This window comes from Macaca mulatta, chromosome 8 (genome assembly GCF_049350105.2).
Source record: "Macaca mulatta isolate MMU2019108-1 chromosome 8, T2T-MMU8v2.0, whole genome shotgun sequence".
NCBI lineage: Eukaryota > Metazoa > Chordata > Mammalia > Primates > Cercopithecidae > Macaca > Macaca mulatta.
Genome location: NC_133413.1, coordinates 25,036,139 through 25,051,913, shown reverse-complemented (window position 1 = coordinate 25,051,913; position 15,775 = coordinate 25,036,139). Strand labels below are relative to the sequence as shown.

Here is a 15,775-nt window from a genome sequence, read left to right as displayed (position 1 = left end):
GCGGCTGCCTAGGAGAGAATCCCAGGCCTCTCCCTAGACAGAGCTGAAAGGGGCCTTAGAGAACATTGAGACCCTATTTTATGGATTTGGAAGCTAAGGCCCAAAAAGCAGAGTAAACGTCCAAGGTGAGATAACGTATTAGTGGCCAATGAATACTCCCCCGTAGATCTCCCAGCTCCTAACCCACTGATCTCTGCTGCCCCACCAAAAAAGCGGGGTTCTCAGGCCCCTCCTGCAGGAGAGGGCCTCCGAGTTCACCAGACTGAACCACTCTGTACAACAAAAGGACCAAATGCCATCTTACTTTTCCTCCCCGGAGCAGCCCTGCACACAGTCCCTGCCTGACAGCAGAGAAAGGGAACAAGATGCCGCCCTCCGGATGTCCTCAGACTCATTAAGAAAGGGCCTGCTTTTTATTAACTGTCCTGAACAAATCTTTCATGTGAGCAAAAAAACAGAAGGAAAGGAGGCTTTCAAGTGGGTCCCTTGGTGGAAAGTGATGTTGCAGCTAGAAGATGACACAGAAGAGGCCATTTCCCCTCCCCAGGAAGCCTCACGAACACCACTTATCCTTGCGAACCTTGGTCATTGAACAGGAGGGGTTTTTACCCCAAACAGACTGTGCAGTCTAGGAGTGCCCAGCCCTCCCCGAGACAACTGTGACTTGAGCGAGAGAAGTCCTAGTCATTTCCTGGAATTTTTTCAGCCTTGACCAGCAGGGAGGCCACTGCAGACCGTCAGCTGCTATGGCTGGGAAGGGATGGGTAGGAAGCAGAATGGGCTACAGACACGGGGTGGGGTGGCCTGTCCAGTGGGGAGGGGATATTTCCATAGTGTCAGATGTCGGGCCATCACCCCACAGAAAGGAATGTGGTGAGGTCACTGATCACAGCCTGGAGGAAATGATAGTCCTCACTAGCCCAGGGCCTGACACCACATCCAGTGGTTTTTGGTGTGAGGCTCTAGAATCCTGCATTGAACTTAGCCTCCAGCTGAGTCAAAGACCGTGGAGCTTTCCCCCTTCTAGAAGTGGAGCTCATCTGTCTAGTGCCATTGGTTGTTTCCTTCTTCGGCGTCCCCACATCCTGGCCTGCAATTGGTCAGCTCTTACAGGGTCTCCAGATGTTGGAAGGAGGCCTGCATTCCAGAGGCCTGGAGAGAGTCCTGGAATCATGGACAGTACTGCTGGAGAGACCTCAGGTCCTGTAGTGCAAGAGACGCAAGTCTGAGGTCACCCCAATCATTGCTGGCAGAGAAAGACTGAAAGCCAAGTCTTCTGACTCTCAGACGTGGGCCTCTTCCTTATGCCCACCTTGGCCCAGTCCTGTTCACATTCAGAATGTCTCTGCCTCTATTCTCCAGTCTGTGCAAGCTTCCAGGTGTACACTGAAGTTTGGGGGTCTGGGGTGTACTCTGAGTCACATTGTGCCACCTGGCAGCTTCCACTGGGCCATATAACAGTGCTCCTTCCCTGGGCACGGTGAGCTCCTCAGGATCCCCTGGATCTTTTTTTGAAGCAGAGTCTCACTCAGTCACCCAGTTCAGTGGCGCGATCTCAGCTCACTGCAACCTCCGCCTCCCGGGTTCAAGCAGTTCTCCTGCCTTAGCCTCCCAAGTAGCTGGGATTATGGGTGTGCACCACCATACCCAGCTAATTTTTGTATTTTTAGTAGAGACGGGGTTTCACCATGTTGGCCAGGCTGGTGTCGAACTCCTGACCTCAAGTGATTCACCCACCTCAGTCTCCCAAAGTGCTGGGATTACAGACATGAGCCACTGCACTCGGCCTCCCTGGATCTTGACTATCCCTGCAGTTATTTACTGATTGGCCAACGTGTGGGTTTGTGCTCTCCCAGGGCCTACAGGACAGAGTCCACTCATTCTGAGGAATAAACAGGCCCTCGATGACATAAACATTCCATTTATCATGGGTGTGTGCTATGTGACCTTATTATTTCACTGCCCAGAGCAGCCAGAGGTTTCCAGGGGCCTGCAGAACTCTGGGAGAAAGAGGCATTTGGCATTTTTGATGCTGTCCTGGAAAGAACCAGTGAATGATTGATCATCTCCTGTCATGCTGGGCGGGGTAACTCCAGTAGGCAGAAAGGGAAAAGTACCACATTTAATATCAAGTCACAGAGCAGACAGGGTCAGCCCCTCAGCCCTGGCTCTAGCCGACGGACTCAGTGACCACACCCACAGCCAGGAGGCATGAAAGAGCAACGACTGGGAGTCGGGCAATCTGAGTCCTCCTCCCTGCCTGGCCACCTGCTTGCTTGGTGACCTTGAGCAACCTTCTGGGCCTCAGATTCTTCACTGTGAAACAAGGTGACTGGACGCACAGCACCTGCAGCTCTGACTGGCTCCAGCCTCACCAGCATAGATGTGAGGTCCTGGTCAGGCTCTGCTCTCTGTGCCTCAGGACTCCCGCCCACATCGGGACTCCAACTGCCTGTTGGTGCCTCCACCTCCCTGCAAGGCTGCGTGCCACATGAGGGCGTACCTGTTTCTGTATCTCTGTGTCCTTAGTGCCGAGGCTGCCAGCACGCAGCGCTCCAGAGCTGTTGACGTTGTAAAGAATGAATGAATGTGTTCCAGTTGAATCAGTAGGGTCAGCAGAACAAATACTTGGTGAAGAAGTTACAGCATTAGACAAGTTCCAACACTAGACCAGTGCTGTCTGATAGAAACAGAACAGGACTCACGCCTGTAATCCCAGGACTTTGGGAAGCAACAGGCAGGAGGATCACTTGAGCCTGGGAGTTCAAGACCAGCCTCGTCAACATAGTGAGACCCCCCCCTTTACAAAAATTTTTTTAAAATTAGCCAGGCATAGGCTGGGTGCGGTGGCTCACACCTGCAATCCCAGCACTTTGGGAGGCTGAGGCAGGCAGATCATGAGGTCAGGAGAGTGAGACCATCCTGGCTAACATGGTGAAACCCTGTCTTCACTAAAAGTACAAAAAAGTAGCATGGTGGCGGGCGCCTGTGGTCCCAACTACTCAGGAGGCTGAGGCAGGAGAATAGCGTGAACCCGGGAGGCGGAGCTTGCTGTGAGCTGAGATCGTGCCACTGCACTCCATCCTGGGCGGCAGAGGGAGACTCTGTCAGAAAAGAAAAGGAAAGAAAAATTAGCCGGCATGGTGGCACACACCTGTGGTCCCAGCTGCTCTGAAGGCTGAGGTGGGAGGATCACTTGAGCCCGGGAGGTAGGCTGCAGTGAACCATGATCACATCACTGCTCTCCAGCTTGGGTGACATAGCGAGACTCTGTCTCTCAAAAAGAAACGAAATAGAACAGGAACCTCGCATGTAACTTTGCATTTTCTAGTAGCCACAATTTTAAAAAGATGATACTAACTTTAGTAACGTATTTTCTTTAAACCAGTGTATCCAAAATATTATTTCAACATGTAATCAATATGAATGCTATTAGTGAGATCATTTGCATATTTGGTGCTAAGTCTTTGAAATCCAGGATGTATTTGACACTTACCAGACATCTCAGTTTGTCTGCATCCCTGAGTAGACAAATTGGCTGGCTACATTTCAAGTGCTCCATAGCCACATGTGGCTGGTGGCTCCTGTACTGGAGGGGGCGGCTCCCCAGTTTTACAGCAGTGGCTTGAAAACCCTTTTGCATGCAATCCCCAAGAAGGAATGCATGTGACATGTAAAACTCCAGCAAAGGTTTTCTAAACAAGAGCTTAGCTTTACAACATGCAGAACCCGTGACATGTCCTGTTCTGTTCTCTTGTGCCTCCTACGATCTGATTGTAACCAGCTTAGTTGACAGTTCAGCCCACTCATTGGCCCGGACCCATGGAAGCCAAAACACTGCTCTATGATATTAGACATGCCTTTTCCACCGAGCCCTAATTCTGCCTCAAGCCTCGTGGTCACCTAGGCCAGGGTTTGTATGTGGAGAACAACAGAGCCAAGGTGGAGACGGGGAAGGCACCGTGAGGAGGAGCAATTCAGGGGTGCTCCAGAACCCAGGAGTAGGTGACAGCTGCAGGTCAAGGTGCAGAATGCCAAGCCCAGGTCAGCAGAAGGAACCAGAAGCCCACAGACGCCATGGGCACGCTGAAGCCAGATGCCCAGTCCAGTGTCCTTTGGAGCATCTTCCACCCCCTGCCCAACCCCCCACGGAACTCAGTGGGGCAGGAAGAGGGTGAGCCATGCTGGGCCTCTTTCTCTGTGCCCTTCCTTGGATGCACCATGGGTATATGTGCTTCAGGAGGGAGGCCCTGCCCCCCGAGGCCTCGTCCCCAGATGTCTGAGACAGCCACACAAGTTTACATAGAAGTTCAGCCAGAAGGAGACCAACCAGTTGAGTCTGAGGCGTGCTAGGCTCTTAAGTTGGCTTTACCTATCCTGTCCAGTCTTGAGCTCTAGTCTTAGCAATCCACAAACATTGGTTGAGTGCTCTTCAGCCTGGATCTTGGAAAGGAGAATTCATTTATTCCACAAATACTCCACTCTCCAGGAGCTCATGTCAAGTGGGAGAAATAAGAAATAACCTTAATCAGGCCAGGCATGGTGGCTCAATGCCCGTAATCCCAGCACTTTGGGAGGCCAAAGCGGGCAGATCACAAGGTCAAGAGATCGAGACCATCCTGGCGAACATGGTGAAACCCCGTGTGTACTAAAAACACAAAAATTAGCTGGGCGTGGTGGTGTGCACCTGTATTTCCAGCCACTCAGGAGGCTGAGGCAGAAGAATCTCTGGAACGTGGGGGGCGGAGGTTGCAGTGAACTGGGACTATGCCATTGCACTCCAGCCTGGTGACAGAGTGAGACTCCATCTCAAGATTAAAAAAAAGAAGAAGAAGAAGAAATAATCTTAGTCAGAAATAACTTACACTAACAAATAGATGATCTAGAAGACATAATACTGAAAATGCCCACCATTTACTGAGTCCCTAGTCATTTGACATACTTAGACACTTCATTCCCTATAATCTTAACCTGGGCCGGGCGCAGTGGCTCACGCCTGTAATCCCAGCACTTTGGGAGGACAAGGCGGGCAGATCACTTGAGGTCAGGAGTTAGAGACCAGCCTGGCTAACATGGGGAAACCCCATCTCTACTAAAAATACAAAAATCAGCTGGGCATGGTGGCACACACTTGTAGTCCCAGCTACTTGGGAAGCTGAGGCAGGAGAATTGCTTGAACCTGGGAGGCGGAGGTTGCAGTGAGCCGAGATCACATCACTGCACTCCAGCCTGGTAACCGAGCAAAACTTTGTTCCCCCCCCTAAAAAAAAATCCCAACCTGGCAAAACACATATTATAATTAATTGGCCTTTTACAGATGAGGAAGGTAGAGGTAAAGCTTTTATCACTCTCCAAGGATTCAACCTAATCTTCAACCTCAAGCTGAATTCAGTCTCACACTGCCTGCCCAGTTCATTGCCGCTTGAGCAAGATGTGTAACAAGCAGAAGTTCAGACAAGTGGGAGTTCTTTCAAGCTGCACCACGAAGGAGGATGGAGGTTTTTCTTCAAGGCAGGCTTCTCCTTAGATGGAGGCAGAAGGAGGGCAGTCCAGGAGGCAGGAGACAGGAGGGCTTCCCTAGAGGGAGGAGAGCTCGGGCGTTTGGACCAGATCAGCCCAGCTGTTTCCCAGACAGAACCTTGTGCTCTTTCCCAACATACGGTTTTCTCTCCTGACTGTCTCTGTGCCCATGAGCTGTGGGCCTTGCTTGCTTCCTGGGCTCTGATTAGGATCGATGCCTTGTCACAGCCTTTCCATGCTAGTCCTTCGATGCTTCCAGCCGCCATCACCAATGCGTTTTTATGCATTTTATAACATTCCAAGGAATTGGAAGCATCATTTATGAATTTCCAAGGAAATAGAAACTTGGCTCCTGCCTGCTAATATGGGTTGATCTAGAAGTCGGTTTTTGGCCTCAGTAAGCCTCGATACCAGCTGTCTCCAGAACCCCCCGGCAGAGTCAGGGGCCTCCTTTGAGCCCCAGAGCACCTGTTGTGAACTTCATCTTTGTTACTGACCACGTCAGTAACACAAGCCTTTGTGTAAGTTCTGCCTCCCCCGGGAACTGGGAGCTTTTCGGGGCAGGGGCCTGCCTTACCCATCTTTGAATCCATAGCCCCTAGCAGGGAGGCAGAGGGTAACAGGCGTGGTATCTATGCCTGTATCACTAGCTCCTGAGTACTGGACTGTGCTCTGTGATTTCCCTTCACTCCATCCATACCTTTATTTTTAAAATCCCTTTTTCTAACTCAATCCAATTTGTACATGCCATCTGTTTCTTGCAGGGACCCTTACAGATATAGCAGTAGTCGTACCTTTGAGATTCATAAATGCATGGATTAAAGTCGGGAAGGAAACGTATACTTCTAGTCCAATTCCTTTGGACTAGAAAAAGAATGAGAGAAAAGTGGTATTCAGAGAGGCTGAGTGATCAGCCAAGGTCACACAGCAAATTAGTAGCAAACTTTATTTGCTCTTATGGGATAAGTGAATCCCAAGAGAATTGGCACTGTTCTGTCTGGAGAGAAGAGGCTTGGGTCACTGAGCTGATTATGAGAGGCAGTGGGGAGAGTTCTGAGGATGGGAGAGGCATGTTGTTATTGTCCGGCCTTTCTTGCCGATCCAGAAAGTTTCCTTCCAAAGCTTTCATAGCGCCTGTTTATTGTCCCTCTGCAGGGATTGGACCCATCCACCTCAACGAGATCCAGTGCACGGGCAATGAGAAATCCATCATAGACTGCAAGTTCAACGCCGAGTCTCAGGGCTGCAACCACGAGGAGGACGCTGGTGTGAGATGCAACACCCCTGCCATGGGCTTGCAGAAAAAGGTGAGGGGACTGGACACCTCGAGGGGACTATAACTGAGGCCACAGAAAGTATAGCCACAGAGCTCTGGGGTGAACCCAGGAAGTGACCAGGCACTGCTGCTAGTACTGCTGCAGACATTGCCACTTGGCATTTGCAATGTTTTGTTCCCCCTCTGAACTTCGGGCCTGGCCTTGGCCTGGCAGCAGGCGCAAGCCCCTGTGTGCAATGTGAGCTGGAAAGGCCCTGCCTCCTTGCATGTTAACATCTGAGTTGAGTTACCTCACCTCTGCCTCACCACCTCCAAAGACAGGCGTGGGACCGGCTAGCCACAACCTTATCAAAACACGGTGCAGCCTGGCTGTGCTCCGCTGGCTGGAGGCGTTCTGTTTTCTCTATTCATGTTCAGAAAAAAAACTGGGCTGCCACACACTTCGCTCCCTTCTTTAAAACTCTGTGCTGCTGCCACTGAGAACCAAAGGAACAGGAAAAGGGAAATGCCTGGGCTGCTTTAAGAGACTTGGAGAGGGCCTGACCTTCTCTGGCATCCTCCTTGGGTGAGGAGGTGGAGAGGGTGAGGACAGAGGCTCCTGGCTGACCATGAAGTCCCATAGGCTCCATTGTCATCGGTGAGGTTAGACCCCGCTCACCAGAAAGCCACACGGTTTCCACGATGCTGGCGCCCTGCGTGGGGCCCTGGGAATGGCAAGCTGGGTCCTTTGCTGAGTTAGAACTGCATGCCAGCTACCCTGTGCGCTGCAGTCTAATCTAGAAAATGAGAAAAGCCCCCCAGTGTGTGAAGTGTCCAGATTCCTTCCGGAACAGTCAACCCTTCTCTCTGTCATGGAGGCCATTGCAGGCCTGGTCAGCCTTAACGTCTTGGAGCCTTGGGAAGTGCCCTTGATGACCACGTGTTTTCCTGGCCCCAGAGGCAACGAGGCAGCCACATTCTGCAGCCAGAGCCTCTGAGACTTGCCTTGGCTTTAGGACCTAGAACAGGAACACTGCTCTGGCTCAGGCAAGAGATGAGGGAGGGTAGGGAAGGACTGGAGGAAAGTGGATGCATTGCAGAGAGACGAGAGATAAAACCCACAGGCGAAGACTTGGATAGGATGTGAGATAAGAGAGTGGGAGATGTCAAGAATTGCTCCTCTCTTTCTGGCTTGAATAACAGCAGATTCAGGAGCCCAGCAAACTATGATGTGTGGCCAAGCCCACCCCTCCTCCTGGTTTTTTATTCGTTTGTTTTTTGAGACAGGGTCTTGCTCTGTTGCCCAAGCTGGAGTGCAGTGGTATGATCATAGCTCACTGCAACCTGAAACTTCTGGGCTCAAGGGATCCTCCCACCTCCCAAGTAGCTGTAACTACAGGTATGTGCCACCATACCTGGCTAATTTTTTAAAGTTATTTTTTGTAGCGATGGGGTCTCGCTGTGTTGCATAGGCTGGTCTCAAAATCCTGGGCTCAAGTGATCCTCCCACCTTGGCCCCCCAAAGTGCTGGGATTACAGGCATGAGCTACCATACCCAGCCTATTTTTTAAAATAAAGTATTGGAACATAGCCACACCCAATCATTTAGGGTAAAGAGAAAAGACAGCAAGTTCAGATTTGTGATCTCTGAGATACCAAGTGGAGTTGTCAAACAGGCAGCTAGTTAGGTGGGTCTCAGAGAGACCAGCAGGGGAGCCATGGGACAAGATGCCAGCAGGCTCTGGAACCTGCCAGGTAGGGGGTGTGGCAAAGAGAAAAGGGCCCAGGCAGGAGTCTCGTGAGATTCCAACATGTCAAGGTCCCGAGAGCACCATCCTTCCAAAGAGCAGCCCCCACTGATAGGCTCCTGGGGAGCAGCGTCAGCTTCTGCTGTGGTGCTCAGTGGAGTCACTAGGCCTCCCCAGCTGCTTAGGGTGCCTGGGGTGGGGACCTCACTATAAGACCACGCTAGGTGGCCGGGTGCGGTGCCTCAAGCCTGTAATCCCAGCACTTTGGGAGGCCGAGATGGGCGGATCACGAGGTCAGGAGATCGAGACCATCCTGGCTAACATGGTGAAACCCCGTCTCTACTAAAAAATACAAAAAACTAGCTGGGTGAGGTGGCAGGCACCTGTAGTCCCAGCTATTTGGGAGGCTGAGGCAGGAGAATGGCGTAAACCCAGGAGGCGGAGCTTGCAGTGAGCTGAGATCCAGCCTGGGCGACAGAGCGAGACTCCGTCTCAAAAAAAAAAAAAAAGACCACGCTAGGTATGGCACTGCCACCAGGGGGCTGCCAAGAGTGCTGCTGAATCTGAGTGTGTGTGTCCCGGGCAGCACCACTTGGCTTAGGACTCCAGGACACTGGGGCTGATGGCAGTGCAGTGGGGAAGCTCCCTTGTCCCTCTTGGTGACCGCGGCCTTCCTTTGTGTCTGCAGCTGCGCCTGAACGGGGGCCGCAATCCCTACGAGGGCCGAGTGGAGGTGCTGGTGGAGAGAAACGGGTCCCTTGTGTGGGGGATGGTGTGTGGCCAGAACTGGGGCATCGTGGAGGCCATGGTGGTCTGCCGCCAGCTGGGCCTGGGATTCGCCAGCAACGCCTTCCAGGTGAGAAGCCCCGGCCTCAGACTCCGCATTCACCCCCCGTGCAGTCTGACCACGCTGTCTTCAATCAGCCCCCCTCTCCCGCATACCTTCCCTAGCCGTGCAGGAAGGACTGAGCAAGGTGCCTGGATCCGGAGGCAGGGAGCCTCACTCTGGCCACAGCGCTGCTCCTTACAGGCCTGAGTCCTCAGGCAGGTTGCTCCCACCTCTGCTTCGATTTCTTGGCTGCAGAATGAGGGGCTGGGCTCTGCTTTTCATGGTCCACTCCTGCACTGCACACTGGGGTTCACCCTGAGCTCAAGGCTGATCCTGGAGCAGTCCTGATGTGCGTTGCGCAGAAGGAAACAACTCAGTCCTTCAGGGAGGTGGCCCAACGCTCAACGCCCCCTAAACACCTTAGCTTGCTCCCTTGGAAGCCCGCTCTGGTCTGAACACATTTCTCCACTGGCATCTGTGCCTAATGCATTCTCCCATTGACATGCTAGGGAATCTCCAAGACTTGTCACATCATCTGCACTTCCTCCAACTCCCCTTCTCCAAAGAGAGAGTGACTTAGCTGAGAACAGCTGAGCTCTGGTCCTAGTTCCCACCCTCCCACCCCCATCACAAAAGGAGCAACAGTATAGGAGGCTCTGGGTCTAATCCCGACGCATTCCCACCAGCTGGCTGTGTAATGGTCTGGGGCAAAGCAGCCAACCTTCCCTGCCTCAGTTGTCCTCCACGTGACGTGGAATGAATAATCCCAAGTCCTCAGTATCCTGGCTCTAAACACTTCCATTAAGCAAGCAGCTTACAGAATGGGAAGATGCTTGGAGACCCTCCTCTTGTGTTGTTAATCCTGACTCCAGCTCTCCTTCCCCAGTGGCCCTTCTTGGGACCTAAGAAAGGGGTTTAGGGAGAGAAGAGGAGAACTCCTACATCCTTGCTGAGCCTGACTGTCTCCCATGGGCTGGGTGGGTCCAGGTCGCTCTGATGGGAGGTCCTGAGCCCTGAGCAGAAGCTGCCCGGGGTCCCCTGCCCTGTGGCTCTTCATTCCAGCCTCTAGAAGAGGCAGGCGTTTGAAATAGCTGCTTACGCCCTCTGGGAGCTCAGCTTCCCCAGGCAACGCAGTGTTTCTGCTAATACTGTTTATGACAAGCCAGTGCACTCTCTAAATCTCCAAGGAGAGTGGAAAAACAGTGCTACGTTTCAAGGGAGTCTTTGTCCACATATTTTTCTTCCCGGTCAGCTCATTCCTAAGACACCTGGGCCTCAGCTGGGGTCATGAAACTGGCCTGGGGTTGACATTTGTACCAAATCTGCCACTGATCACAAGCCCCATCCCTTCTCAAGTCCCCAGTTCTTCATCTGGAGGATGGAGGTGGGTATTGGTCAAGTTCTCTAGAGAAACAGAACCAATAGGTTGCATGAATGCGTATTTGTGTGTGTGTGTGTGTGTGCACGCGCTATCAACCAATAGGATGTATGAGTGTGTATTTATATATGTGTGTGTATATCTCACACACACAGCATGAAGAAAGGTATTTCTTTTCAGGAATTGGCTCATCCAGTTATGGGGTTGGCAAGTCTGAAGTCTGCAGAGTAGACCAGCAGGCTGGAAGCATTGATGTTGCAGCTTGAGTCTGAAGTCAGTCTGTGGTCAGAACGGCCTCTTCCTTGGGGGGGGCCTCAGGTTTTTTTTTTTTAACCCCTTATGATCTTCAACTGATTGAATGAGAATCACCCATATTATGGAGGTTAATCTGCCTTACTCCAAGTCTACTGATTAAAATGTTAATCTCATCTAAAAACAGCCTCACATAAACATCTAGAATAATATTTGACCAAGTATCTGGGTACTGTGGCTTAGCCAAGTTGACACATAGTATGAACCATCACAGGAGAGCTTAGATGAGATATAAATACTTCCAAGGCCCTTCCTATCCTGATGGTCTGTCTCTGACGATCCTGAGAAGACCTCCTTGAGCTCTAATCCTACCTCAGCCTCCAAGCCCGAGAGACCTGAGGAACACAGCACCTGTGCGCTCATCCCGTTTCTATACCTGACGGCCCCCATTCTGCTCCTCATTTTTCTCTACTCGAAACTTCTCTGAAGTGTGAGAGTAAATCCTAACAGTATTTTGAAGCCCCATAGAGCAAAGGAGCCAAATAAATCCCAGCATCCTAAGCCTCGGATCTCCTCAGCTTCTGTGCAGAACTGCTCTATTAATTGCTCTTTAAACTGGGGAAAAGTCTAAATTCAGAAGTTCATCTTTATAACATGTCTAACGATTGACATATGCAAATAGATTTCTTCTCTCTCGCCACTTCCAATCAACCAATAGCATCTAATCCCATTCGGGATTAGAGGAGAGAGTGCAGTGATTGATTAGCAATGTCTGCCCTGGCTCAGGACTAGGAAGTGGGCAACCTGAGTTGTGTGCACCTGCCATTGCTGACATGCAGCCTTGCAGTGTTTGACCACAACCTTAGCTCTACTTCCCTAAGGGAGAGAGTGACAGAGTCCAAGTGCTAGGGTCAGGAGACCTGGATTCCCACCCACTCTGCCACCAACTAACTGCACAGCTTGGATAGGTGACTCTCTGTGCTGTCTCCATTCGAAAAATGGGATCATAAAAGTTGGGATTTTTGTGAGGCTGCAAGTTGCCAGGATATCAGAAAGTGACAGTTCAAGGTGATGTACCCACCACTTGTTTTGTTGGTTCTTCCAGGAGACCTGGTATTGGCACGGAGATGTCTACGCCAACAAAGTGGTCATGAGCGGAGTGAAGTGCTCGGGAACGGAGCTGTCCCTGGCGCACTGCCGTCACGACGGGGAGGACGTGGCCTGCCCCCAGGGAGGAGTGCAGTACGGGGCCGGAGTTGCCTGCTCAGAAAGTGAGAGCTCCTCCCCTCCCTCCCCACCGGTCTTCCGAGGGGACCAGAGTCCCACCAGTTATTCTTCAAGAGACTCTGAAGCCTTGCCATGAGCCAAGCAATAGAGGAAGGTGGAATGAAATCCTAAGGGAGAAAAACTGGGGGCAAGAGAGATGACCGCCACCCCAACCACAGATCGCTGTCTATGACATAGTGAGGAGAAAAGGGGGAGGGAGGGGCTGCAATCTGTAGCCCAGGTTCAGTCACAGGACCACTGCTACCGCAGTGACCCAGGGCAGACTACATGACTGAGAGCTCCTCCGTCATGCTAGTTAAATGAGAACGATGACACCCTCCATGGGTGTTGGCTTCCTCCCTCCACCTCCTCCGTGGAGCATTTCCTGTTTTCAGACCCTGAAAGTCACTTAGCTGCCTGGTGGTTCGCTGGGAGTCCTAGAGAGATTGAGGCCATAGAGGGAATGCCAGCGAGGGATTCAGGATGACCCACTTCCTGAAGCCTCCCTCCCATGCTGAGAGAAGAGGAGCAGTAGACTCCCTTTTGGAATGCTGTCCTCCTGAGCCCAAACCCTGCCCTCCCTTTCCTGGCGTTATAATATAAACCCATGCGTAGCCATCTCCATTGGGAGGCCCAGATACTGGCCAGAGAACTTGAGACCAGAGCCTGCCTTATTGGCTGATCTTGGAAAAGCGTGTCAGCCTCTGTGGTCTATAGTTGTAGTTTTCCCTAGAAATTAGAAATCAAGTGTGACAATATGCGCAAGGGCTTGGTAAACAAAGATGCACTGTCATCCTGCCATCACGGAGAATGAGGGATTGAACTGAGCCCAGCAGCTGCGTCTCCCACCAACCCCTTTTAGATTCACTAGCATCTCCTAGCCCTCACAAAGCAGGACCTCAGGGCAGGCTTCTCTGGGTAGACATAACATGCTATCACGTCCTGTGTGAGAAGAGAGATGGTGAGATCACCACCCTACCAGCTCCCCAGGGGAAAGCATCCCAGCAGAGAGGAACAGCCACTCCCCTGTCGGGGAACTTTTCTTTATTTATCAATTTATTTATATTTGCAATAGTCCATCTTTTCTAGAAGGAAATTAAGATAATACAAACCTAAATACAATTCAAGATAGCAGAAAATAAAAACAGATGAAAGACAGGTGCTGGCAAAATGGTAGTGGCTTAAGATGGAGCCAGGGAGGGGCTAATTTTAAAAACGTGTACTGGGGGTTCTATACATTTATTATGAGTAGCTCATTAATTTCACAGTGAGCTTCCTAGCAGCCAGAGCAAAGAGAAAACTGGTCACTAATATAACTAACAGTACCTATGAGATGAAAACTAACCCATGAGTCAAGAGAAGCCCACAACTCTAGAGATTAAAGGGAATTTCTCTCTGAGGACTGAGATTTATGAGATGAACGATGCCCTCAGATTCTCATGGAAGATCCAAAAATGAGTTTTGTGGGGCGATTTCTCAGAATGCTCTGCAGCTTAGGCTGAAGCATCACTGGGAGTGTGTCTGCAGCGGGGCAGTAGCCCTTGGGGCCAGGAACACAGCACTTGTCTCCTCTGGCCGAATGCATGTTGGAGTATTCAGGGAAATAAAGTAATTCTTCAGCAACCCTTCATAATATCTTACTCTCACCCCACCAATTGCATGTGCTGGAAATCTACACATCCTCCTTGATTCTCCCTCTTCCTCACCATTCCCCATGTCCAGTCCCTCTTGATTTTTACCTTTCAGTATTTTCTCAACCTTCTCTGTATCTTTCTCTGCCACTGTTGCTGCCTGTGTCCAGATGACCACCTTCCACACAGCATCACTGCAAAGGATATCCCCACAGTGACACGTGCCCCTGCGGTGGTTTCCCCTCCTCTCCCCTCCCCAAAGCCAGAGCCAAGACCACCTCCCACTTAAATCCCACCCAAGGGTCCCACCGCACTTCTGTGACCAGGGGCTCACACAGGGCTCGTGTTGTCCGGCTTCCTCCCAGGCCACCCCCACCCATCCTCAGTGTCTGCACCACACTGGCTTTGACCCTCCCTCGTGCCGCAGGGGCCTGGCACAGGCTGTGTGTTTTGTCCCAACCTCATCCTTAGTGTTATTTCCTCAAATCCCCACCCCTCCTTCAGAGAAAAACTAAAACACAACTTCTCCCAAAGAAGCCTCCTGACCACCCACCCGACAGGCTCCTCCTGTTACAATTCCCATCATACCCCGCATTTCTCCTGCCAGCTCTTGTTGCAGTAGTCATTATTATGTGCTGCATATGTCTCTCTCTTGCCAGAGTCTAGGGTAGTTCCACCTTGCCTTGCTCAGCTCTGTCCAGAGAGCCTAGCACAGTGCATCGTAATACTCAAGCCATGGGTAGGTGGAAGGATGCCACTTAGGAGTTCCGCTGCCTGCAGGATGCAGGGGAGGCCAAGCCCCAGCCCATGGCAGGTGTTGAGATTGCAGGTCCCAGGCTCCCAGCTAAGCACAGAACATGGTACATTAACAATCTCTTTCCTCGCGAGCTGGAGGGAGAGCCCAAGTGGAGACCCCTGTGCTCAGCTCAGAAGTATTCAGAGGAGCTGTCAACTAATAAGAGGCTCACATGACACCCTCATAAAAATCAGCATGTCCAAAACACTCAGTGCTGGGCAATGCTGCATCTTGCATAGCCTCCAAGAAGACATACTTGTCAGTAAACGGGAGCCTCCTGATTTACGGCTTCCATGCCCCACCCCACATGCCATCTGTGTGCACCCTTTCCCTGCCCTTCGGTTCCATACCCAATTCTTGCGAGTAGATCTGCTCTCTAGAGGATGCCAGCTCCTTCAGGTGCCAGTGAGCGCACAGGGTTTACTGAGAACCCGCTGGGCTCTGCCGCAGCCTATAAGCCTGGAGGGGGAGGGGAAGAAGGGAGACAGAGCTCCCTCCATGTGCTGGTGAACTTGAGGGAAGCAAAACTCACAGACTCTGCTTGCTTAAAATTTACAAGCAATTCTGCCAAGCAGTCTAGGGGAAAAAAAAATTTACAAGCAACTTGTCAAAATAAAAGATGGCAGGATCTTGTGATCACTGATTCATATATGGCATTTTTCTAGGTACTAGAAATGCTCACTGAAAGCTCACTTTTAAAGGTAAAGCCTACAGTTACTCCTTTTGCAAAGAAGCTAAGCTTCCTAATACAATTGTTTAGTAAACGTAGATTGTAGCCGTCAGTCATTCTTTTAACACCTGCTATGTGCAGTGCGCTAATTGAGTAAATCAAGCGTTGTAAAAGACAGGCACCTGGGGAAAACTCTCCCGTAAGGCAGCGGTGTGTGCCGTGGAACCTGGAAGAACCTGTTAAGAAGGCAATTTGGCAATAGGAATCAGAGACTTAAAAATAGACAATGCTTTCTCCTAGCAGTTTCACTTACAGAGATATATTCTAAAGGAAAAAAATAACTTATATGCACAGATTTACTACAGGGTGTTTATCGCACCTTGTAACTGCAAAATTCCAAACAGCCAATATATCTAAAAATATGAGATAG

At 51.0% G+C, this 15,775-nt stretch overlaps 1 protein-coding gene and 1 long non-coding RNA gene across 7 annotated transcripts in view; one reads left to right on the top strand and one right to left on the bottom strand.

Annotated features, from left to right (window-relative positions):
• Positions 1-15,775, top strand: part of LOXL2 (lysyl oxidase like 2) — a 99,178-nt gene that overhangs the window by 69,690 nt on the left and 13,713 nt on the right. For all 6 annotated transcript variants that reach the window (XR_013397171.1, XR_013397172.1, XM_077943249.1 and 3 more), the window contains 3 exons: positions 6,676-6,827; positions 9,212-9,379; positions 12,088-12,253. Coding sequence is in view for 4 of the 6 variants with exons in the window: in XM_077943249.1 (XP_077799375.1) it covers positions 6,676-6,827; positions 9,212-9,379; positions 12,088-12,253 (486 nt within the window). In the remaining 2 variants the exon portion in view is untranslated. The remainder of the gene's footprint in view (positions 1-6,675; positions 6,828-9,211; positions 9,380-12,087; positions 12,254-15,775) is intronic.
• Positions 400-14,783, bottom strand: LOC144330750 (uncharacterized). Its single transcript, XR_013397195.1, has 4 exons — positions 14,468-14,783; positions 13,988-14,073; positions 9,466-9,696; positions 400-3,104 (listed from the first exon to the last, which is right to left on the bottom strand). It is a non-coding gene; the product is annotated as an uncharacterized LOC144330750 (long non-coding RNA).